This window comes from Dermacentor andersoni, chromosome 10 (genome assembly GCF_023375885.2).
Source record: "Dermacentor andersoni chromosome 10, qqDerAnde1_hic_scaffold, whole genome shotgun sequence".
In the NCBI taxonomy this organism is placed as follows: domain Eukaryota; kingdom Metazoa; phylum Arthropoda; class Arachnida; order Ixodida; family Ixodidae; genus Dermacentor; species Dermacentor andersoni.
The window spans coordinates 126,568,928-126,591,499 of record NC_092823.1 but is presented as its reverse complement, the minus strand read 5'-3'; the positions used below and the strand labels follow the sequence as shown (position 1 = coordinate 126,591,499).

Below are 22,572 nucleotides of genomic sequence, written 5' to 3'. Positions count from 1 at the left end.
TGGATGACATTTGGATGCTTAACGGTGAAACGGCCGTTTTAAGACATCGCAGTATGCATCTCTTACATTCGATTGAACGAAACGAAACCCGTACCTGGATGGTTATGGCTGCTCGCCGCATCTGCAGGAAGTGGATCATCTGGCGGTGACCCCTGAAGTGCTGTTGGATGCGGATGGCCGCGACTCTTTGTTGAAGGAACGCTGCAATACGGGGAAAAATAACAACAACGGAACGTGTCTGCATATCCTTTCACACTCAAGCCCCGCGCACCTGTATGCACTAAGCCGATACAGCACGCCCACACGTACTATTTATAGCATTTTGCGAAAAACGCGCTTGGTGTTATTCCTAAGCGTCAGGTTTAACAGCGAAAACGCACGCACTAAAAAGACGCGATGGAAAGAAAAAAAAATGATGATGTGCTTACGAGTTCGCTCTAAGGTTACGCGAAACCTTAAGTTCTAAAAATGGCTCCAAGATATTCGAGCACTGAAACACTCGATAAAAAACTTAAAAATTTAATTCTGGAGTCTTGTGTGGCAAAACCACAATGTGATTGTGATGCAAGTCGTAGTGGGGGGCGGGTTGGATTAATTTCGACCACCTGGGGTTCTGTGACGTGCAACCAATGCACGGTTGCACTCAGTGCAACCAATGCATTCAGGGCCACGGCTACTAGGAACGAAAACTTATAAGCAAGTCTCCTCATCGTGCCAATTAGTTTCAAGAAGCACTGCTTGAGAGAGAGAGCAAATGATAAATGAATAAATATGATAAATGATAAATGCGTAAGGGCCCCAAGTTGAACTTTCATACTTTGAATCGGTATAGTTCTGTTGTTGTTCTTTCCTTGAACAAAACAGTGCCACCATGCATGCACTCCCAATGATTAAACATGCATGTCGTCACAGCTTACCTCTCCGTAGCCGCCAGCCCCGCCAGATCTTCTGCACGACTGTGGCCATCTCGCGAAGGAGTTTTCGCCTGGAGTCCTCGAGTGGGTCAAACACGGACGTCCTGAGAAACACCTGCCGGGAATTACAAAGAATAAAAAGAAAAGGAACCATAAGGTACTCTGGTCCAACGGAATGACAAGATGGTTGGCGCTATGGGCCATTGTGGACTGTGGTGTTGCCATAAGGGAACGACGTTTTGACAGATAGGTTAAGAAAGGCCCGCACAGTCGCTTTCAAAAGAAAAAAAAATACATGTCAAGCGCGCAGCAACCGCAACAGAACCAGACATGATGGCATCTGGTGTCGCTGCAGTCATTGCCACTGGCCTGCTGTGGTATATACTGCAGAATGTCTAGAGGGTGTGGCGTCTTATACGCTCCAAAGAGCAGGACACTCGTACCGGCCGCATTTGCCCCCCCAACGCCTCAAGCCCGCCTCCAGTATTATTCTGAGTGAGCTACGCTTTTCGGAACAGACTACGGATAAGAGCTATAAGTGGCAAGCTTAGAGAAAAAACAGCGCCCTCTGCTGCTGCTCATGAGGCACGTTGATCGTCATCCGCTTAGCTGATGTCCACTGCAGGACAAAGGCCTATGGCTCAACCAGAAATGTATATATTAACCCCTGTTTTTACCAAGAAGACTTCATCCTACACCTGTAATTTCACAATCTCATCGCCACACCTAATCCACTGCCGTCTTCAACAGCACATCCCTTGCCTTGCCGGCCATTCTGTTACTGGAGCAGACGACCGGTTATCTGCTCTTTGCGTTACGTGACTTGCCATACCTCGTTTCTATGTGTTAATTTCCGCTTCAATATTAGTTATACCTGTAACTTATCTCTGATCTATGCTGATATCGCTTTATTTTTTTCCCCTTTATTGAGGAGAATAAATCAGTGAGTGGCTGGGAAACAGACAATGGGCTTTTGTTTCATCGATGGCGGCACTGCCGCTGGCTACTACCTGCCACGCTCGAGTCGCGAACTACCTTTCGCTATGCTCCTGACGACAGAATGGCGCTTTCACGAGCACTTTTACCGAGCGCTCATCTCATCGAACGCGAGGTTTGTTTTGTGCATGGTGTATATGGGAAGGTAAACGATTTCGACAGAATGAGGCTAATGCGAAGCGTCACTGCGAGTTTATAAAAACGCCCGGCGCTTTTCGTCACGGCACATGCAACATGCCGTTGATGGCTTTGTTCGATCGTTGATCATTCGATCGTTGTTTGCTCTTTTTTTCTCTTTTTCTATTGTTGTTGTAAATAAACTGTTGGTATTTTCTTCTCAGGCAACTTTTCCTGCTACCGTGAGATATGCTAAACCTTGTTATTATTTGTAATCAATTCTGTATTTTTTTCTGCAACCTTTCTTTTCTTGTTGCTTGTGTACTGCCTTATTACATGCTAGTGTTTCTTTCAGATGTTAGCTATCATAACTGTTCTTGTACAGGAGGTCCCGGTACAGTCTTTGACTATGAGACCTCCTTCTGTATACTAAATAGTTGTAATGTGACCCAACTTCTAATAATATAATTCTGATTCTGATCAAAGGGCTGGTCGCCACACATGCACTGCTTTGACGCAGGCGGGCCGGTATACCTTGGTCTTTCCGATCTGCCACTCCATCTTGGGCATGTTGAGCTTCTCGAGGATGAACCGACACGCCTTGAGGTGATCCGTCGGTAGCGTGCCCATATGCCTCACCAGGCACCGGTACCTCCGGAGGAAGTCGTCGATCGTGCTGTGGATGGGGTAGCCCTGGATACGGACAGGAAGGAGATTGCGGCGCACAGTGCTGAGGACAGACGCCAAGAGAACTGGCGAGGTTTGGGCGAGAGTTCCACGGCCGGAGCCGTTACTCAGGAAAATCAGATCTTATTAACGGTTACCACACGTTTACGCACTAATGTGAGCGTGATGTTTCTATATCACACAAGAGCGTAGCGCAGTAATAAACGCACATCTCTCGAAAGGCGCTTTAATTCGTCCAACAGGCATTGAGAGAGATAAGGAAGTAACAAAGGAAGAATATAGGCAGACAAGTTAATTAGGCTTTGTCCACTTGGCGACCCAATACAGGTGGGAAGGCGAGTGGAGGAGGGAAAAGAACGAACGAGATTCAGACTCATGACGTGCACTTGACAAGGCTTGACGTGCCATGTTGAATCGGGCATTCCAGCCCGTTGCCTTCAGGTACGGCAAAAAGTATTTGCCTGGCTTTCTGGGTATGCATCAATAGATTCGTAATCAGACTAGTGGTTACGCGCTTTATTGGCTCACTATAAAGGGACACACTCCTGGTTCTGACCACAAAAGTGACGACATCGATTCGGTTACCTGCTGCCTGATGCGGATGATGTCCAGCATGCCAAGGTACCGAAGTTGTGTCAAAACTTGATCGTCGTCGTAGTTGTTTGCCGTTTTCTGAGTGTTCGGCTTGATACAACGGACATACCTGCAGCAAGACAAGCCATGTGCTTGAGTGCAAGCTGTTCGCGAAATTGATGATTACTTCACAAAAGCCATGATTCACTAAAATCAGGTCACTTACAACGCGCATCTGATCGCATCATTAGCCCCTGGCTACTGAACTTCCACCCAAGGTGAAGTGCTAAGAATCTGCATTAGATTCGCTCGACAGGCATTGCATGCAGCAACGTTCTCCGTGCCTCGAGGTGGACGCAGCCTACTGGCACGTGAAAGCACATTCTCATCCCTGCAGTAGATCCTACCGTTACCTTGGCCCACTCGCGAGGCAGAGTGCGGTACAGTACGAGGCATGGCGCAAATTAAAAAGGAACTTAGGTGAACGTGCGACAACGCTAACGGGCCTGACGAGCGGAGTGTGCATGTACCATGGAACAGTCGAGTGCAGAAGTTCAACGAGCGCCGTCAGCTGGTAGCGGAAGGCGTCAGCGACGGTGGGCTTGCTCTTGTTCATCGTCTTGGTCATCGTGGTGCCTCCGGCCGCCAGCCGCGTCAACGTCACTTCCAGAAGGTCCTACGGCACCAAAGCACAGGGACATACAGAGAGAGAGAGAGAGAGAGAGGTTGAGCAACGACGTATGAGAGGCTTCGCTTACACGGTGTGCTCGCAAGAGAGAGAGGAAATAGATGGCACTTGGAGAAGTTGGGCAAAAAGAAAGTGAAGGGGAAAAAAAGAAACCAACAAAGAAACCACACGACGTGACAGACGTTTGAAAGAATAAAGGCAAGGCGCGAAGACCAGGACTGAAGAAGTACACAAACGACAGGACCGGCCCCAGTCCTGTCGTTTGCGTCCTTCTTCAGTCCTGGTCTTCGCGCCTTGCCTTTAGTCATTCAAGCATGAACCAACTAGCCCAAGCAAGAGTTTTACGTGACACACGTGCTGTTAAGTATCGTCTGAGGCGGAGGAGATGCGGGGACGAGAGCTAACAAAAGAAAAAAGAAAAGCCATCGGTAATTATGGAAATAGAGAGCACCTGGAACTTGACGAGGTCCTTGACAAAGGCGTTCGTGGACTTGCGCATGAGCTCGAACAGCTGGTCCTGCTGGGCGTCCTTGTTCTTCTCGAGGAAGCCCTGCGTGGTGTAGACGACGGTGCCCGCGTAGTGGCGGATGCCGAACTCCTGCTCCCAGCGCCGACGGTCGTCGCCGCGGACGTAGTACGCGTGCCCTTCGAGCTCCTGGTGGAGCTTGCTCACGAAGCTGATGTCCGTGCCCTGCGTGTTCGCGTGTGTGTGTGAAGGAGGGAAGGGGGAGGGCGAGAGGAACGAACACCATGCGTCAAATACACAGTACACTCCCCCAGAACTTGAGGCTGACGCAAGGTTCCCAACAGTGGCGCGTATTTCCTCCTGGATTCGCGCCGGTGTTGATCATTGATGTACCAGCGACTGCGCGCTTTGTGTTCTGGAGTCGGGCACTGCAGTTCCCGCGGCACTAACTGCAAAGCTAACACCACCTGTAGTAACACCACTGTCACCCACGACAACATCGTAGCGACTCTTCCACGTCACAGATGCTGGGTGTTCAGACGTAGGAAGTGCTTTGATTCACAGATGTCCCGACGGTAGCAAGGACGTAACTTTAACAACTATTATGGTACCACCATCATTGGCTTGTTAAAATTCAGCTTGAAAGAACTTCTCCCTGGGCATATTGTTGGGGTTCACTAAAAACCTGGTTTTTAGGCGACAGATGGGGCATACAACGGGAAACACACACTCAAGGTACCGTTTGCGCACGTGTGTTTGTGTGTTTCTATGTACCATTTAGCGCCAAAGAAATCACGTTTAGGTTATTAAAATTGACCCACTGTGTCCCGCCTAATTAAGAAGTGGCACGTGTCCCTCTCATCAAAGACGTCGAACCGTTTTGGAAAGCCAAGTCACATGCGCCGCAATAAATATCCCGCAGTGGGGCTGACATGACAAACATCGGAAACGTGCGCGTAAGACCAGTGCTCTATAGCTATTCGCGACGGACTTCTTAAGGTACCATGGTGTGAAAATCGGGAAATAGGCTAATCAAAAATGAAAAGAAAAACATTTATCAACTCCAATTTTACCTTAGGCATGCGACATTCTTCTACGAGGAGCTTCAGAATGCACTTTGGAGGCTGTAAAGAAAAAGGCGACAATCAGATTGTACAATCAGATGTACAAAATGGCATTACGTTTCCACCTTTATTTTGCATCCAAAGTCATGTAATACGCTGATCTCTTTTTGCAATGGATGCGACGAAAGCAACATCACAAATTTCTCAAAGCATACAAAAAATAAGCAGTTCGCACGTTACCTTTTCGATCAATTCTAGACAGGCAGTGTTGTCAGTGAAATGGATGTGAGAATACTGGATGTCCTCTTGGCGGTACTGCAAACAGAACAGAACGCGGAACGATGAGGGCACCGCTTTCGTCGCAAGACGCCAATGCCAGAGTGGAAAGGGCTCGCGTATGCCACAAATGCACTTGCCATTTCTTGCTCCAGGGCGAAGACGTAGTGATTGAAGAACTTGTGGAGCTTTTCGTTCGTGTAGTTGATGCACAGCTGCTCGAAGCTGTTCACCTAAAGAATTGCAAAACCCGGGACGGGAGAGGAAAGGAAGACGGTCACAAACGTCGCCGCATGCAGACACTTCGAGGTTTATTCCAAACTTTTTATGTGCTTCATTCACCGCAGCGATATGCCTCGTGCATGCTGATTTATTCGCAGTACCGACTAATATGATTTTGCAGCGCCTACATATAGTGACAGGTCACAGGACGATAATATAAATACTGACCCCACAAAATGGACTACCACGTAACGTCTTCGAGCAAACATAAAATTTCTAAAATCTCTTTTCTTCTCCCTCAATATAGGACTTAAGTGTGAGAACACTTTCCGTTCATCAGAGATTTGACGTGTAGGTAAATCGCGCACTTTCCATGCACAGTTCAGGCGTGATGAGCGTTGTGGTGAATGTCAAGCTGAACGGAACTTTCTTCCTGGAAATAAATAAATAAATATTTAAAATTATGGTCGTTTTATGTGCCAAAACCACTATCTGATTATGAGGCACGCCGTAGTGGGGGACTCCGGAAACTTCGACCACCTGGGGTTCTTTAACCTGCACCTAAACCTAAGTACACGGGTGTTTTCGCATTTCGCCCCCATCGAAATGCGGCCGACGTGTCCGGGATTCGATCCCACGACCTCCTGCTTAGCAGCCCCACACTATAGCCACTAAGCAACCGCGGCGGGTAAATAAGTAAATATCGACTAAGCGGAGAACTCACCCCGAAGTTCTCGAAGCCAAAGATGTCTAGGACGCCGAGAAACCTGTTGCTGTCTCTTCCTGGGCTGGTGCACATGTTGATGTAGTTCACGATCCAGGCGAACGTCCTCGAGTACAACGCCTTGGCCATGGCGTGGCGGTTTTGTTGGGCCTGGACGAGAATGCGCGCCTTATAACACGCGGGGCGAGGATCTCTATTGTGCAGTGCGAGAGGGTACCTCGGATGTATAAAGGGACGCGGCCTTTTATAGAGCTGGGCGAGAAATGGGCGAAATTACGCGTCCACTTTGGGAGGTTCGCGGCTGAGTTATTTCGCTATAGGAAGGTCACCCACTTACTCCGCATGCCGAGTTTCTTTTTTTCTTTCTTTTTCACTGTGATTCACCGTCAAGTTCTACCAGCTCCTCGTAGTTGAAGGTTGTAAAACTACGCCGCAAGACTCGCTTGATCAAGTTAACTAAGCACTCATGCATTAACAGGCACTGCTCTTCGCGGAAACAAACCAGACAACTCGCGGATATATTTTCAGCACGTTCTCGAGAGGTAAACGGAACCAGTTGGTAATAGTCCATAACTGCGCGAAAGCAGACCAACAATTGGCCCACAAATATCCTGCGCGTTCTGTAATAGTGGCATATAGAACAAGTAGGTAATATTTAATAATTACAGCAGCACAGAAAACAACACAAAAGAGAGAGATCGATCCATGGGTCGGTCGGTCGATTGATTGGTTGACTGATTTATTTATTTATTTATTTATTTATTTATTTATTTATCTATTGATTGATTTCGGGGGTTTAACTTCTCAAAGCAACACAGAAGCTACCAAAGACGACATGGCGGAGTGGAGGACTCCAGATCAATTTTGACCATATTGAGTTCTTTAATTAACCAGCATCGCAAGCGCAATACCGAAGGGTTCTTGCGTTGGTCGTCACCAGAATGCGGCTGGGTATCGAACCTGCGACCTCGTGCTCAGATGCAGAGCGCCACAGCCAGTTAGCCACTGCGGTGCCATGAGGTCCACAGAAATACCGGTCCCGTCGTAACTTTGATATTTTTCTATTTTATGTTAGATTTCTGAGCTGCTGTAATTACGAATATTTCGGAATGAGCTTATTGCAACCACGACTTCTCACCAAAAGGTCTCCGCGATCATCTTCTGCGCACACACAGACAGGCGTAAGAAACCCTACGCGCTAGTTATGCCAAATTCGGGATGCCCTGGCGACAGCCACGGCTGCCCCTCCGAAGATATTTGCGGTCACCAGCTGTCGCCAATTATGCGCGTCTAAGAGCGCATTGACGACAGTCACATGCAACAACCCCCAAGAGGTGCTCGCATTCATCTTTATGCACAAAACATCTAATCGCACGGCAAAAGTCTGAAGATCATGAGTTCTGCAAAACATTCCGCCTCCATTCTGCCCTGCGAAAGTGGATGTACAGCGAAGCTGTTGCCAACGTTAGACAAGCACCACCACCACAAGCGACTTAGAGGTCGCGCTCTCACGCACGTGTGCGGAAATGCAGCATATGTCCTCATTGCTGTAGGCCCTCCGCCAGGCGCATGTGCGTTATTGGGCTAATTCAATTTCTCAAAATAAAGTGCATCAGAAGATTCTTAAAGTACAACTTATACGCAACCTGCAGACACGATAGCACCAGACTGTAATTCTAATATACAAGAAAACATAATTTTGTTGCGCGGAAACTCAAACACAAACTCCTTTTGCAGCTGCCGTTTGAGGTCTGTATATTAGGGGGTGGGGGGGAAGGAGGGAGCACAGACAGAAAATTCTCGACCAGCTAGAGGCTAACAGCTTCGCTGTAAAAAAGTAGAATTATTCGCAACATAGGAGCTCAGGCTGAAATCAAGTGGTAGCAATTCCTAGCATTCTTCTGTTTATGCAAAAGAAATGCTGAAATAAAATTGACTTGACTTGACTTGGTACAGCCTATACGTGCACCTGTTCAACCAATGTAATGCGTCGACCCAATTCCATGTCGCATGGCCGTGCTAGAAAAAAAAGATTCCTGCATGTTGCCGTGGTCCCTGTATCATGAGAAGCCAACAAACAAACGCCAAGGAAAACTAGGGGAATCTACTTGTACTTACCAATTGAATTAGAGAAGTGATAAGTTAATGGCAATGAAAGTGGATGAAAAAACTTGCCGCAGGTGGGGAACGATCCCGCGTCTTCGCATTACGTGTGCGATGCTCTCGATGCGTAATGCGAAGACGTGAGATCGTTCCCCACCTGCGGCAAGTTGTTTTTTCATCCACTTTCATTGCCATTAACTTATCACTTCTTTAATTCATTTGGTAAGTACAAGTAGATTCCCCTAGTTTTCCTTTGTGCGTTTGTTTGTTGGCTTCTCATGATATGATTAATAAAGATCGGGCCCCTCGGTTAACCGCCTTTCTTCTTCGTGGTCCCTGTATACTTTCGATATCGACCGTACACAGGCGACCGACTGCCACAAGGCGCACGCACCTCGTGGTACTTGAGCGGTATCTCGGTCACGTTCCCGCGCACGATGATCTGCCGGTGCAGCGCGACGTAGGTGAGCTCCTCCGGCTGGAACCCGAGCAGGGTGGCCACCGTCATCAGGATCTCCTCGTCGCCGGGAGTGAGCGAGCTGCGCTCCTCCTCGCAGTCGGCGAACTGCAGGTTGCCCAGCCACAGGATGGCGCTCAGCACGCTGAAGATGCCGTCCACCATTTCCTGCGACGAGAGAGAGGAATAGAGAAAAGAGAGAGAGAGGGGGGTTAGGGCGGTGTATGTATACATGTTGACTTATTCTCGTACAGGTACGAAGCCATCGGCGCTCTTGCGGCGAAGGCACCGATTCTGACGAGTACAGTGCACAGTACAGCACAGTACAGTAGAGCACAGTACAGTACAGATAAAAGCAGGTCTATGTGGGTCACGCAAGGCCTCCTAGCACCATATTATGCAGTCACATCACTCTAAAACCATTTCCGACTTCCATAAATCCCACTAACATCTTCAACGAGTCGTTCCTCCCCGGGACAGTCCGTCGCTGGAATCATTTACCATGTACAAAGTGTAGAATGCCCACAGTTTAGTCATGTATACATAGATACATAAATACGTTGAGGACTTTGAGGACTTGGCGACAAGCACTTTTTTTTGTACTGGTTTATTGATTATACGACGATACGTGGATTGCTTATAATACACAACTTGGTTTCTTTCCTACCGTTATGTTCACTTTGTCATCGTCGTAATATTGCATGCCATTACAAATGCTTATTGTGTAACGCCCATCCAGCTTAATGCCTGGCACTCGGGGTAATCAGCACGGAATTAACCAACAGAAGCCGGACGGGGCTGAAATACACAATATAAGATGCTTAAGGAGGGCACAACACATGGCACAAATAGATACCATCGAGGAAAAGGCTGTCGTCACGCGCTAGAACATAAGTCGAGTCCACGGTGAGGAATAGGCGTGCCCCCCCCCCCCCCCCCCCCCCCCGCAACGTAAACGGGCCAACATACTCTTTAAAATGTTAACACCCTTTGGGTTGTATTTTGTCCCACAACCATAATCGTCATCTATCTTGCCCACATTTCGTTCCTTCAACGTCGCGAGACCGGTACTTCCAAGTCAGGAAAGGCTTGCGCGTTATCAGCATGACACAGCATTTTCGACAGGAACGTAGCGAGCGCCGAGTTTTTCAAGAAAGGAAACGCAAGCAAGGCAGACGGCGATTAATGCTGCGGGACAAGATAAGCCCCAAAGGGCGTAAAGTGTTTTTAAGATTGCACGCACGCATACCTGCGGTATGTTGAGCACGGAGATGGCGAGCCTCAGCGAGTCGAACATCAGGGCGTCGTCGACGCCGTCGATCGAGAGGCAGCCGCTCTGGCTGAGGTAGGTGTACCGCTCGACGGGGCCGATGGCGAACTGGTCGCGCAGCTCGGCGCTCCTCCGGGCGGCCGCCACCAGCTGGTAGAAGATGTGGTAGTTGCGCTCGCCGCTCGACTGGAACGTGATGCGCGACTGCTCCAGCAGGTAGTCTTGGATCATGCAGCCCTTGATCTGGAAGCGGCCGTCGAAGCACACCTGGATGAACTTGCCGAACCGGCTCGAGTTGTCGTTGCGGACCGTCTTGGCGTTGCCTGCGGGACCGAGACAGACACGTTCGCAAGGGCTTAACGCCCCGGAGGAATCTCGAGGCTACGAGAGAGGGCTTTTCCGGATCAGTTTTTGTGACCCGGCGGATGTTCTTCATGCAGGGTGCGCATAAATCTCTCGCGTTCCGAGGTGATTAGATTTAAGTAACTCGGGCCTTTTCGTAAGTGCTGCATGCTTCCGAAGACAGATCAGGCGAACCACACAGCCTGTGACACTCCTAACCTCTCCAGACGACCGTAAGCGTTAAAAAAGAAACAGAGCCGCTGACCAGCTACATGTTTTAGAAAACTTATCTGCAGTTCTAAGATAAGAAACAGATATGCCGCGGAAGATGCAAGTGGATAATTCTTGCGGTATAAAGACGCGGAAAAGGGTACGGAACGATCGGACAGAAAAGACCATCCGGTCGCGTTTCCTTGCGTGTTTTCGCATCTTGTCCATGGCAAGAAATGTGAACCAACCAGCCGAGCAACAAGTAGTAATACAAATAGAGAAGCTAGAAATGTTTCGCACCCCTGACCAAAGGACAATAAAAGGACGGGCGGTACCACCTGCAGCGACAATGGAAAGTGCTTCGCCTATTAGATGGGAGTTGATTCTCGGTATTCGAGTCAATGCGCACTGTGATTGTTTTTGATGTCTACCGAATCTCATTCTCGTCCACCTATCAAACAAGCAGCCGACGCGCAGAGGCAGCCAAGAACTGTTTCCAGAATTTTCACATTTCTCAGGCAATTTGCGCAAAGGTGAATGTGACAGCACTGTGGAGGAATGTTGTCTTTCCGAAGGCAGCGCGGTGTCACCGTCTCACTCACCGAATGCTTCGAGGATGGTGTTGGCCTCCAGGATCTGCTGTTCGATCCACGTGGACACGTTTGTGGTGACGGTGCACAGGTACTGCAGTATGAACTTTGTCGTTTCCGTCTGAAAAAAAAAAGGGTGCGTAACTTGCTCAGCCCACAAAAAGATGAAAGACAACGACAAAGGACTTCGACACAAGAATATGCGGCACTATTTGGCATTTGAAAGAACCTTTGGAGCCCCTGCTAAAGCACGGACACTGTCTGCCACCGTCCATCAAAACTTCACTGTCGCGTGGAACTCTTGAGCAGAACGACCTCACAGGGCTCTACCTCAAATCTCAAATAAGATTTCACGACATAACTCGTCCTTATAACACAGCTCGAGGTGCCTTCAGGAGACATCAGCTTAACTTTCAACGGCTGCCAGAGACCTCGCGTCCACCTCCTTTCAACCTCATTATTATGGCCGAAGTCCTGTTACAAACCTAATTTCTTGAGTTTTAGGTTGGGTCCCCAACGTCGAGTGTATTTTGACGTATGTGTTTCCCACGAATAAATCTTCGCGAACATCTCGTAATACTTCTTTTTCCTTCTTGTTTCCGTGGTTCAAAGCCACGATAAAACGAATATCCTTCCCGTGAAAACAGTTGCTCATCGGGAGGTTTCAGGTGCAAAACATGCTACGCCAAGTATCCACTGTTTGAGAAAACCACATCGAGAGAGATATGTGAAAAGATTCTCACCGAAAGTACCCAGTAACGTAGGAAGATCAGATATGCACCTCAGAAGCTTTGCAAAGCTTCAACATCACAATTTTACCGCTCGCCTAGCATTTCTGCTCACTCCAACAGATTCATGAGTGAAGCTAAGCTGAGTACCGTTGACCTCTTTCGCGGAATTACTAGCAGTCGCCAATCTCACCCTCATTTCATCACAGTTAGGTCAACCGCGCGAGGTTTCTTACCTTTGCCTGTGAGGGAAGTGGCTTTTCGAATGTTCCGTAATTCAATAGCAGCAGGTCAGAATGAAAGTTTGTTTCGAGAACATGCCCTCTTACAGAGAGTAAGGATGCTAGTGTTATTTTCGCGGTTCGTATATACTTTAAGTGGCCACTATTAGACAAGTACGTAAGATGAGAAAAGACACGGTAGAGGCCGAAAATACATGAGCCATACGACTTCAACAAATGTCCACAGGTGTTCGTGGTTCATAAAGTTGGCGTAAATAACCGGACCCTCTCCGTCTGCTTGGTTGAGTTTTAGATATTTTGGAGTCTCTTATGACATTGCGTCGCGCGCGCTGTGTCCCTTTCTCCGTCAGCGATCGGTGTGGCAAATTATAACCCCCCCCCCCCCCCCTTCTGGTGTTACCTAGAATAATTATCGGGGTATTACCCTGATGCACTATAAGAAGTGCGGTGTACGCTATATATACACCGTCGCATTCAGGTAAACACGGCTACGGCATGCAGCACTGTGCTATACAGCGTACACGCGTGGCGTCTCCCCACTGGTCCGATAACAAGCCGGAATCTCTGTTACCGCGGCGAGTGCGTGCGCTTCGTCGATGAGTGGTGGAGCTCGGACGCTGGTCTTCGCTTTTTTCCCTCTTTTCCTCGGTGCGGTACGTCACGTGCCTACGTGCACTGCGTCAGTCGACTCGAGTAGGCTTAGTTACCAGGTCTCGAACTGTATTATGCGCTCTCCTTGCGCAATAATAATGCAATTCGCCTTGGTAGCGCATCACCGCCGTTTGCGTGGGTGCGATGCCCGAGAAATGCGACGCAATGCGCCACCGGAGCATCTCTGCAAACGCGGCCGATGCAGTGGAGTGGGTTTCGACTTGTTCGCTTTTAGCGCTTAAGCATTCCTGCCGGATGCAGGCCTTAATGAGACTGTAACTTTCGTCCGAGTACAGTTTCAGCGCGTGTACGTGTTAGAAGGAGAGAGAGAGAGAGAGAGAGAGAGAGAGAGAGAGAGAGAGAGAGAGAGAGAGAGAGAGAGAGGTGTGTGTGTGTGTGTGTGTGTGTGTGTGTGTGTGTGTGTGTGTGTGTGTGTGTGTGTGTGTGTGTGTGTGTGTGTGTGTGTGTGTGTTTATCTGACTCCCTTTCTTTCATCCCTCACCTGGAGTATCACGCCAAGCCTGTCGCTATCTATAGGCTAACCTCTCCAGATACCAATAAACTTTCTCTCAAAAGCACTTCTTGTTGGGCTAGTTGGTAGCTGTTCACAGCGCCCTGTCCCGTTCTCTTCTCTTGTGTGTGTCTCTTTATTTGGCGTCTTCATATTTTATAATAAACTTCCTCTCACTCTCTCTTATTGGCGTTTGCAATTGTGCAGATAGTATATATATACACACAGCGCTGTACGCAGTACATGTTTGTCTTCGTGCGCTGCAAGTTAATGACCGACAGTGAAGACTGACCGGCAAGGCTATATATAGTCGGGCTCCACACAGTGATATATACCAGAGTCCCTTGATAGCTAAAAGTTGTTGAAGGTCTCCGCATGGTAGTTAGGGCCTTTCGAAGTCGACGCCAGCCGCCCTCCCTTTCCTCGCGCTTACCTTTCCGGCACCGCTCTCCCCGCTGATGACGCACGCCTGGTTGGCGGTCATGTTCTGCAGGCTGTCGTACGCAGACTCGGCGATGGCGAACACATGCGGCTCGCAGTGGCCGATCTTTCGGCCGCTGTACCGGAGCACCCAGTCCTGAAACAGAGAGAACAGTGCGCACACACTCTCCTCGTGAAGCCTCCGCGTGCGCTTTCCCTGCACAACGCGTGCCAATCACCGCCATCACCAACTTATTTACGTCCACGGCAAGACTTAAAGCCCTATCCCAGTGGTCTCAAATATCCCCGGTCTCGTGCTAGCTGACCCGCGGCCATATCTTATAACTGCAAATTTCCTGGCTTCATTCTCTTCCATTTGCACCCGTCCCGTAACTGTAACGGACCACCGGTTACCTGCCCCACGCATTACATGCCCTACCCAACGACATTCCTCGCTCTTATTGTCAATCAGAATATCGGCTACCTCCGTTTGCTGTCTAATCCACATCGCTGTCTTCCTGTCTCTTAATGCTATGCACCTAAGATTTGGCTTGGCTAATCTCCAAGTTTCTGCCTCGTACGTTAGTACCGGTAGAACTCAATGGCTGTGCAAATTTTTTTTCAAGGATGGCGGTAAGATACGTCCTCAGTAAGCGTGTGATCACTCACCGTGTCATAAATGCTGAGCTCCTTGTAAGGGTTGACGGCGATCAGGATGGTGCCCGTGTAAGTCTGAAACCAGTTTGGTCAAGGCTTCGCACGACGCAATGCAACACAGTGAGAGAGAGGAAAGAAGCGACGGAATCAAGGGACTCGAATTTTTTTCAGTAACAATATGCCATCCCTAGGACTGAGCCCGCGGTTGGCTACGTTATACACTATACGGGACATGAAATGGGAGAAAACGACAAAGCGAATATAGTACCTGAGGGTTCGTGCACTGATACACTCATAGAGACAAACATGCATGGAATCTTCTGCGCCTCGTATACTGTGAATCAGTTTCGTCTTAACATAAAAGCCTCAGTAGTATCGTATGATGAACTTTATTGAGATCCTGAAGATCAACCTTTCGGTTGACGCAGGCGGCTCCCACGTCAGAACAGTAAGGTTTAACCTTACCGCCGTATCGAGGACCTTCTGGACGGCCTGTACTCGATCTAGAGAACTCCACTGTGAAAGACTCGTCGCCACCAATCTCTTTCTCTGTCATATAGTCTGCGAAAGTGCTCCTGCGGCATTAATCCTCAGCCTCCATGTTGCGATGCCACACGTGATCCCTTACCACCTTGCTCGCAGAGAAAAGCTAACTTCACCCATAGCTGGATGCGGACAGCTCGGAAAGAATGAATGTGTGGCTTTGGGCGAGCTGTTTCAGCGCTATTACGAACCGTATACGTGAAGAGCCTGCTCACTCGAGTGTGTCGTCTACAGTTAGGCGCAGGTCGTAATAATGCGAAAAGGAAGCCCTTCGTTTTCAAAGAGTCACTTAGGCGCTTCAGGCTTTCATGGCAGCAACCACTGGCGTTGCCATGCAGTGCTGTCGGCCATTGGGATGAGCGTGAGTTGCGAAAGCACGACGCCTCGGCGAATGCGACCGATAATTATAGGCATGACGTGGAGAAGACCTTCACGCCCATAACGGTCCCGCACCGCACAGCTCGCAACAGAAGTGGGGCGAAAAATTACAACTCCTTCGTTATACAGGTCATTTCGTTGTAGACGCGCTCGACTGAAGAACGCAGCTGTCAGCTGGCTCCGCTGCAGAGCCAGTTGAGCAGACCGTGACGGAAGCGTGTACAATTGGCTCCGTCGTTAGCACAGCCAAACGCAGCGCGCGTCTCCGGAAGACTTGCCTCTGGAACGCTCCATGGCGCGGGTAGCGCATGCGCCGTCGATACCGAGACAGCACTACGGCGCCGGCGCCGACGGCGCGAAAGCGCTTCGAGCGTTCGTACATACGAGGGCGATTCAGAAAGTCTTCGCCCCAGCTTTTTTAGCCAAATTACGGCTGTAAATGCGAAGTGAACATATCCGTTTCCCAGTGGTGGACCTTTATCGGACTGGACCGGCCTTATCTGCCGGTAGCTCTGCGGCACGGCGCTGCTGTCAGCTGTTGAAGATGGCGGTTGTGCCTCAGCCCGTCCACGGCGTACAAGCAGCAAAGTGTGATTCGTTTTCTATGGAGCAAGGGACGAAAACCTATCGAAATCCACAAGGAAATCCATAAACCTGCGGTAATGTGCCGGGTTAGGGTACGTGAGCGTCTGCAGTTGTCTGAGGGCCGCCACCTGCGCCCTGTCCAGCTTGTCGCTGCGCGAAGTGAACAAACTGTCATCAATTTAAAAAATATAGGGTGAAACGAAACAAGTATATTGCAAATGGGATTTAAGGTGTCTACTGTTACAGACATGAATAATCAATAACCTAAGTATTATATAAGCAATATAAAAAAGAATTTTATGACCATACTAAGTATTACGAAGAATTCTATCATGCAATCCTTTTTGTCTTATCCACGCTGAGGACGTTGTTGAAGGGAGAGACTTGTTCTCAACGAGAACAAGGAATATGGGATTCATTTACAGTATCTACATGAGAACGTTACAGTTCATCAGTCTAACATGACTGAAAGAGAAATGTACCCTCAGCAGCCGCCCAACAGCTGTTTATAAACACTCTGTCCTCCCTAGATCCCTAGGCGAGGGAGAACGGCCGTTCGACCTTCAACCAACTCGAAGCGTCCAAAGTCATCGTAGCCGACCCGCCTTTCGCAGACACGGGTCTTGTCCTGAGCAGGCGCCTCTTGATCCCAGAGTCTACTCCGCAGACAGTGGCCGCTGCGTCTGTCCATTGACTGATGACTTCTAAGGCCCGTGAGACGGCGCCGCAAAACATCATCTTCCCGGAGTTCCCCCGCTTCAAGCAAACCGTGACGGTGACGGCGAATCCCCTAACAATACTTGGTCCGCCTACTGCGTCTAGACATCCCGGAGCCATTCTGTTGGGGACGCGGCGCATTGTCGTCCTTACAAAGCGAGTTGCCGCCGCAGACATGCCGGCGCCTTTCCCGCGGTCGCTTCCCCGAAGATCGCCAGCCCCCGCCGGTCGAACGTAACAGCGCAGAGAGCTTCGCAAACGTTCCCAGCTGCAGCTGTAAACTAATCGGTATAGTAAAATTCAAGCCTAAGCTTTCCGAAGGGTTCTTCTAAAAATATTTTTCCATTCAATAATGAAACGGTGACACATCAAAAGAGAAGTGTCGCAGCGAATTCACACCGGCTGCGGCATTACAGCCGCACCGTCATCGTCATCGCGAGTGCCACTAGGAGCCGTGTTTCAAAGAAGAGGGAGTCAAATTCGAGCCAAGCTTCTGCAAGGGTTCTTCTAAAAATCTTCTCCGTTGAATAACGAAACGGCGGCGCATGTCAAAGTATCGCAGCGAATTCACGCCGGCTGTGGCATTACATCCGCACCGTCATCGTCATCGTGAGTCAAAGAGGAGGAGGAGAAGGACGACGACGACAAGGACGGCAAACGGGGGTGGCGGCGGGCGCCTGCTAGGGTAGAGGCTGCCGCCGGCCGCGCAGCCAACACCGAAGAGCGCGATGCGCCCTCGAGCCGCCGTCGCTGCCCGCCGCCAGCAGGCTCGCTGACGGTCGAGCATCCCCGCAGCGGCCATGAGTCGTCGGGCACTGCTCCTCCCCGCGGGCCACGGGCCCGCCGGCCCGGGGTTCCCGCCCCGGGGCGGGGACGAACGAGACCGCCAGCCGCCGCCGCCGTCGCTGCTCCACCAGGAGCTGCTCGAGTGCCTCCGCGAGCAGCTGCCCAGGACGCGGCGCGGAGACGCCTTCGCGCCGGAGGTCGTGCTCGAGTTCGTGCGCAGCATCACCGAGCTGCAGGGCGACGACTTCAAGGAGCGCGGCGCGTCACCCGGTGGGCATCCACCGGCAGAGGCGAGTGAATTGACCGACCTCCGTGTGTCGCGCTCCGTGTGTACATAGTATAATCGCGTTGTATAGCGCGCGCGTGGTTTACGTATAGGTATAAAGTTGGCGCTCGCTGGTGATGCGTATAATCAGGCGTTCAGCGCAAGAACATGAAAACCAACGTCGTTATTATTATTATTATCATTATCATTATTATTATTATTATTACGAGGTTCAAGTCGAAGCTCCTTTCCGAATAACGGGTGTAAGGCACACATCTTGCCCAACTACCATTTTCCTAAACACGCTCGCAATGTGAAACGGCTGTTAGGGTCCGGGGCGCGAATCGAAGTGAGGCGGGAAGGCGAAGAGGGGCTTGTCAAAGCACGCAGACATAAAGGGGAGGAGGCTCGCTGCTCGCTTAAAATCGCCAGCGCTAAAGAGCCGGCATTTCTCAATGTTGTCAGCGCCGAAGAAGCCGAGAGGTTTGCATACACGATCGGGCCAGGGTTTAGGTGTGACGCATACGTTTAATTTGCTTTTACCCGCGCCGCCACGCATTGACCACACGTCGCTCGCAGGCGGCGCAGCAGCACCACGAAGGCAAGCACATCCTGGACGCGTCGCTGGAGGACTTGAACTGCGACCCGGTGCCCGTGCTGCTGCCGCTGGTGGTGAGCCCGAGGGGCGCCAGCGACACGGCGGTCGCCAACTCGAACGGCTCCTGGCAGCTGGACCAGCGCCGGCGCTCCGCCGAGAATGCGCTGCGTCGCTTCCGGCTTCGCTCGCACCCGAGTTCCGAGGGCGTCCACGAGAGGGCCGTGATTGCCGAAGCGCTGAAGGACATTCGACGGCGCCTCGACCCGTCCCCTCCTCGGGAGTCGTCGGAAGAGACGGCCGGTCCCAGCGAGCTCGAAGAGCTCATGGAGGGCAGCTCGCTCGCGACCACGTCCGAGGACACGTCATCGTCCCAGGAAAACACCGGACACGAGGGCGGCGACTCCACCAGCGCGGAAACCGCGGAGGCGACAGAGCAGCTGGACGTCGAGGCCGCCTCCGAGGAACAGTCCGCAGACAGCGCCAAGGACTCGTGCCCCGACTTCTCAGCGTCGGCCAACTACGACCTCCTCTCCTCAGTCGTGTCGTGCCTGGATCCGGTGGTGGACCACGTGGAGCCTTTGTACACCATGAGGAACGTGTACCAGAACATCGCGCAAGCCTACGACACGGTGTTCGGCTCTGCGCAGGTCGACGGAGGAGTACCGCTGTTCCTGGACGAGAACCCGAAGCAGCCGGCCGACAGCTGCTCGGCCTGCTACGACTTCACGAACCACGAGTACCTCGAACACCACGACAGGCTTCCGGGAGGCGCGTTCGAGCGATTCATCTCTTCGAGTCGCCAGAGCGACGTCGACGCCCAACAGCAGACAATGCCGCGGGTGCCGGGCCGCCTGTACGCTGACGACTGCCACTTCCAGTCGCCGCACGTCGTTCCGCAGTTCCAGCAGGTGCCCCTGAACGCGGAACTGCAGGCTGCCGTTCAACAGTCCGACGGTGCGAGCGGCAGCTCGATGATACCCAGCGTGGACGAGAAATCATTCATCAATTTCCTTTTCTCCACCATGTCCAACGACGAAGTCGAAGGCCGGGCCGGACAGCTGGACCTGTTCCATATGAACTCCAGCGTCGGCTTCCTGAACGAAAACGCGGACACTTTCAACAACCACGTCACTCCCGCCGTCATCGCCGACTACAACAATAACGTCTTCGGTTTCCACGACAGCATACCGTGTTACCACGAACTGGCCACCATCGACGAAACGGAGAGACAGGCCGAGGTTTCTGGCGAAATGCAGGTTGCCTCTACCATGCGGCAGTTTTCCGAACCCACCGAGAACTCGACTCCCGCTACTTCGACGGAGATGGGCCGTGCCAGCGACACTCTGGATTCACCCCGGAAATATCAGCCAACATTCGAAGAGGAAGTTCACATGACGGCGACCCAGGTGTTTCAAGTCGAGCTTTCAAACATGGCGCCAGAGTTCCTCCAGTCGCTGCAAGATAAGAATGACGACGTGAACGCCGAGAAGGGACACGTCTTTCCTCTGTCATCGAGGATCTGTGACGTCCTTTCGACCGAACCCGAACGCAACTACGACCTGCTCAAGTCTTCGCCCGAGCGCTGCTCGTGGGCCAAGGCGAGGACTCCGTTCTCCGACGCCAACCTCACACCGGCGGCGGAAATGATTCCAGTAGCCGAAGAGGCGCTCATGTTCCGACGTCGAAACGGACGCAATTTCTTCTCCGACGGCAACGTTCTCGGCGACGCCATTAGCGGCGGCCAAGCGAAGCACCAAGAACAAGTTTTGGACAGGCCCCAGCTCACGTCCTGGCCCCTCAAGCCGGCGTTCATCAGGGACAAGGACTGGATGAGGCGGTTCGCTCCTCTGAGGCCCATGTTCGTCAGGGAACAGCGGCAACCCAAGAAGCCACCTCCGCTGAAGCCCGTGTTTCTCGAGCCACAGCACCGGCAGCTTGACGACTGGACGGACGGCGATACCGCAGCAGCTAGGCACTCAATGGACGGCAGCCTTGGCTGGACCAAGAACCTTCGCCTACCGTCCAACGCGCCCAGCTGCCTTACCGACGACGAGGTGAACACCGAGGACATCGTCTCGGGCCTGCGAGAGGACACGGCCATACTCACGCCGCTGCTCCTGGAGTCTCGAATCCCGATGCGCCAGCAGCTGGTGACGACGGAATCGAGTTCCGGCGACGGAAGCGACTCGGACCCCCCGGGACCCTTCGGCACCTCGTCCAGCGACGACAACAAGGATTCTTGCACCGCCACATTGCTCGACGCCAGCGAGGACGTCGAAGACTCGGCGACGACGTCGACCGCCACGGTGACTTCCGCGCCGCCACCGCCGCAGCATGGGAGTCTCCACAAGGCCACATTGCGCGTTTACGAGAACGACGACCTGGGTCCCGACGAGCCGCAGGCCGCGCTGCTGGCACCGCTCCCCGCTGCCGGCGTCATGGCCTGGCCTCGCGTGCCCTGCAACGCGCCCTCGGCTACGGACGAGTTCGACGGATCCGTGCGGCTCTTTGACTTCGCGTCGACGGCGAGCGAAGAGACGGCCGAGGTGGGCGGATTCAACGAGGTCTACCCGGGCTCGACCAAGAAGACTGTCACCGTCCGCGCCATGATGCCCACCATCGACGAGGAAGATCAGGAATGACGGACACGCCACGCCGGGGGGTGTCAAGTACACGTTCCCAAGAATCTTATAAAAAAGCTCGGCGGAAGAAACCGTGCGTTACAAAACGAGAGAAGTGTCACTGCTTGCGAACGCCGAACGAAGATGCGACCGTCGTGGTCATCCCGCTCCGGGCGGTGGTGAAAAAAACAATGTCCGAGGCCACAACTCTTCCATTCGGCTGAACGAAGCTTTCCGCGCCAAAACGAGAACGTGTCACTGATACTTGGGAGTGAATCGAAGAAACGTGATCGTCTTGATGCTCAATTTGAACGGAAGCCCAACTGGACTCCCTGTACCCCATCACACGTGCTATCTTTAATCGGCAGTGGGCTATAAAATTTCGCGATACCGATTGACCAATCGGCGGAGAAGTGGCGGGCAAGAGAGTGCCAGCAGTGAATTAAGGTGTCGCTCGGGAGTATACGCCTGTTCTACGCTGACAAACACCCCCAGCGGAACATTGCGCAAAATTGCGAAGTTGCTCAACGGTGATCGCTCTCTGTAGTTGGTATCAAAATTTCCTAAAAACTTTTTTTTGCTCATGTCGTTGGTCTGCATATTTGCAATTCTACCCGCAGCAAATTTGCGCTCACATTCTGTCCTTCCCAGCGGCAGCTGTAAAATGATACTTTATCCGAGTTTTGTTAGTGAAGGCAGTATAGAGACACCGTTCACTGCCGGCGCAATAAGTCCACACAGAAACGGTAAACACGAGAAAGTCATTCTAAAGCACCCTCAAACACAGTTTTCACACATGGGCACCACCATAAAACCTTACAATAAGCATCACAATTAGGCAAACGGAAGCCGCATTGGGTCGGCCCGGTGTCGCAAACACACTGACATTAACTCGTGCGCCTAACGACAAAGACGGTCGACTATTGTCTCGTCGTCCACGAGCCAAAGCGGCAGTAGTAGTCACTGCATCGGGTAAAGATTACGCCACCATTGCGTCATCCCGATTTCCCGCCTATATGTCGGCGGAATGCATGCCGATCGGTCGACTACAACCGGCGAGTCCCCCCAAAGCTGCAGGCTGCTTCGTCGGCAAGACTGCGATAACGGAGATGTGTATAGGAGGAAGGAGCGTCGAGCCAGCCTTGCGAAACCTCGCAAGAGATGGTCGGAG

At 51.5% G+C, this 22,572-nt stretch overlaps 2 protein-coding genes across 2 annotated transcripts in view; one reads left to right on the top strand and one right to left on the bottom strand.

The window, feature by feature from the left end:
- The window catches only part of Myo81F (unconventional myosin 81F), a 124,817-nt gene that overhangs the window by 53,213 nt on the left and 49,032 nt on the right, over window positions 1-22,572 (bottom strand). Inside the window, exons 3-17 of the mRNA XM_050192564.3 lie at window positions 14,921-14,983; window positions 14,265-14,408; window positions 11,712-11,820; window positions 10,537-10,880; window positions 9,225-9,455; window positions 6,728-6,877; window positions 5,922-6,014; window positions 5,746-5,820; window positions 5,515-5,565; window positions 4,427-4,666; window positions 3,818-3,963; window positions 3,300-3,417; window positions 2,562-2,720; window positions 918-1,029; window positions 95-201 (exon numbers count right to left, since the gene is read on the bottom strand). Coding sequence (XP_050048521.1) covers window positions 95-201; window positions 918-1,029; window positions 2,562-2,720; window positions 3,300-3,417; window positions 3,818-3,963; window positions 4,427-4,666; window positions 5,515-5,565; window positions 5,746-5,820; window positions 5,922-6,014; window positions 6,728-6,877; window positions 9,225-9,455; window positions 10,537-10,880; window positions 11,712-11,820; window positions 14,265-14,408; window positions 14,921-14,983 — 2,142 coding nt within the window. The remainder of the gene's footprint in view (window positions 1-94; window positions 202-917; window positions 1,030-2,561; window positions 2,721-3,299; window positions 3,418-3,817; window positions 3,964-4,426; window positions 4,667-5,514; window positions 5,566-5,745; window positions 5,821-5,921; window positions 6,015-6,727; window positions 6,878-9,224; window positions 9,456-10,536; window positions 10,881-11,711; window positions 11,821-14,264; window positions 14,409-14,920; window positions 14,984-22,572) is intronic.
- On the top strand, window positions 17,772-21,988 carry LOC129388050 (uncharacterized). Its single transcript, XM_055078041.1, has 2 exons — window positions 17,772-18,207; window positions 18,762-21,988. The coding sequence occupies exons 1-2, from the start codon at window positions 17,932-17,934 to the stop codon at window positions 21,420-21,422; spliced, it is 2,937 nt and encodes a 978-aa protein (XP_054934016.1). The 5' UTR covers window positions 17,772-17,931; the 3' UTR covers window positions 21,423-21,988.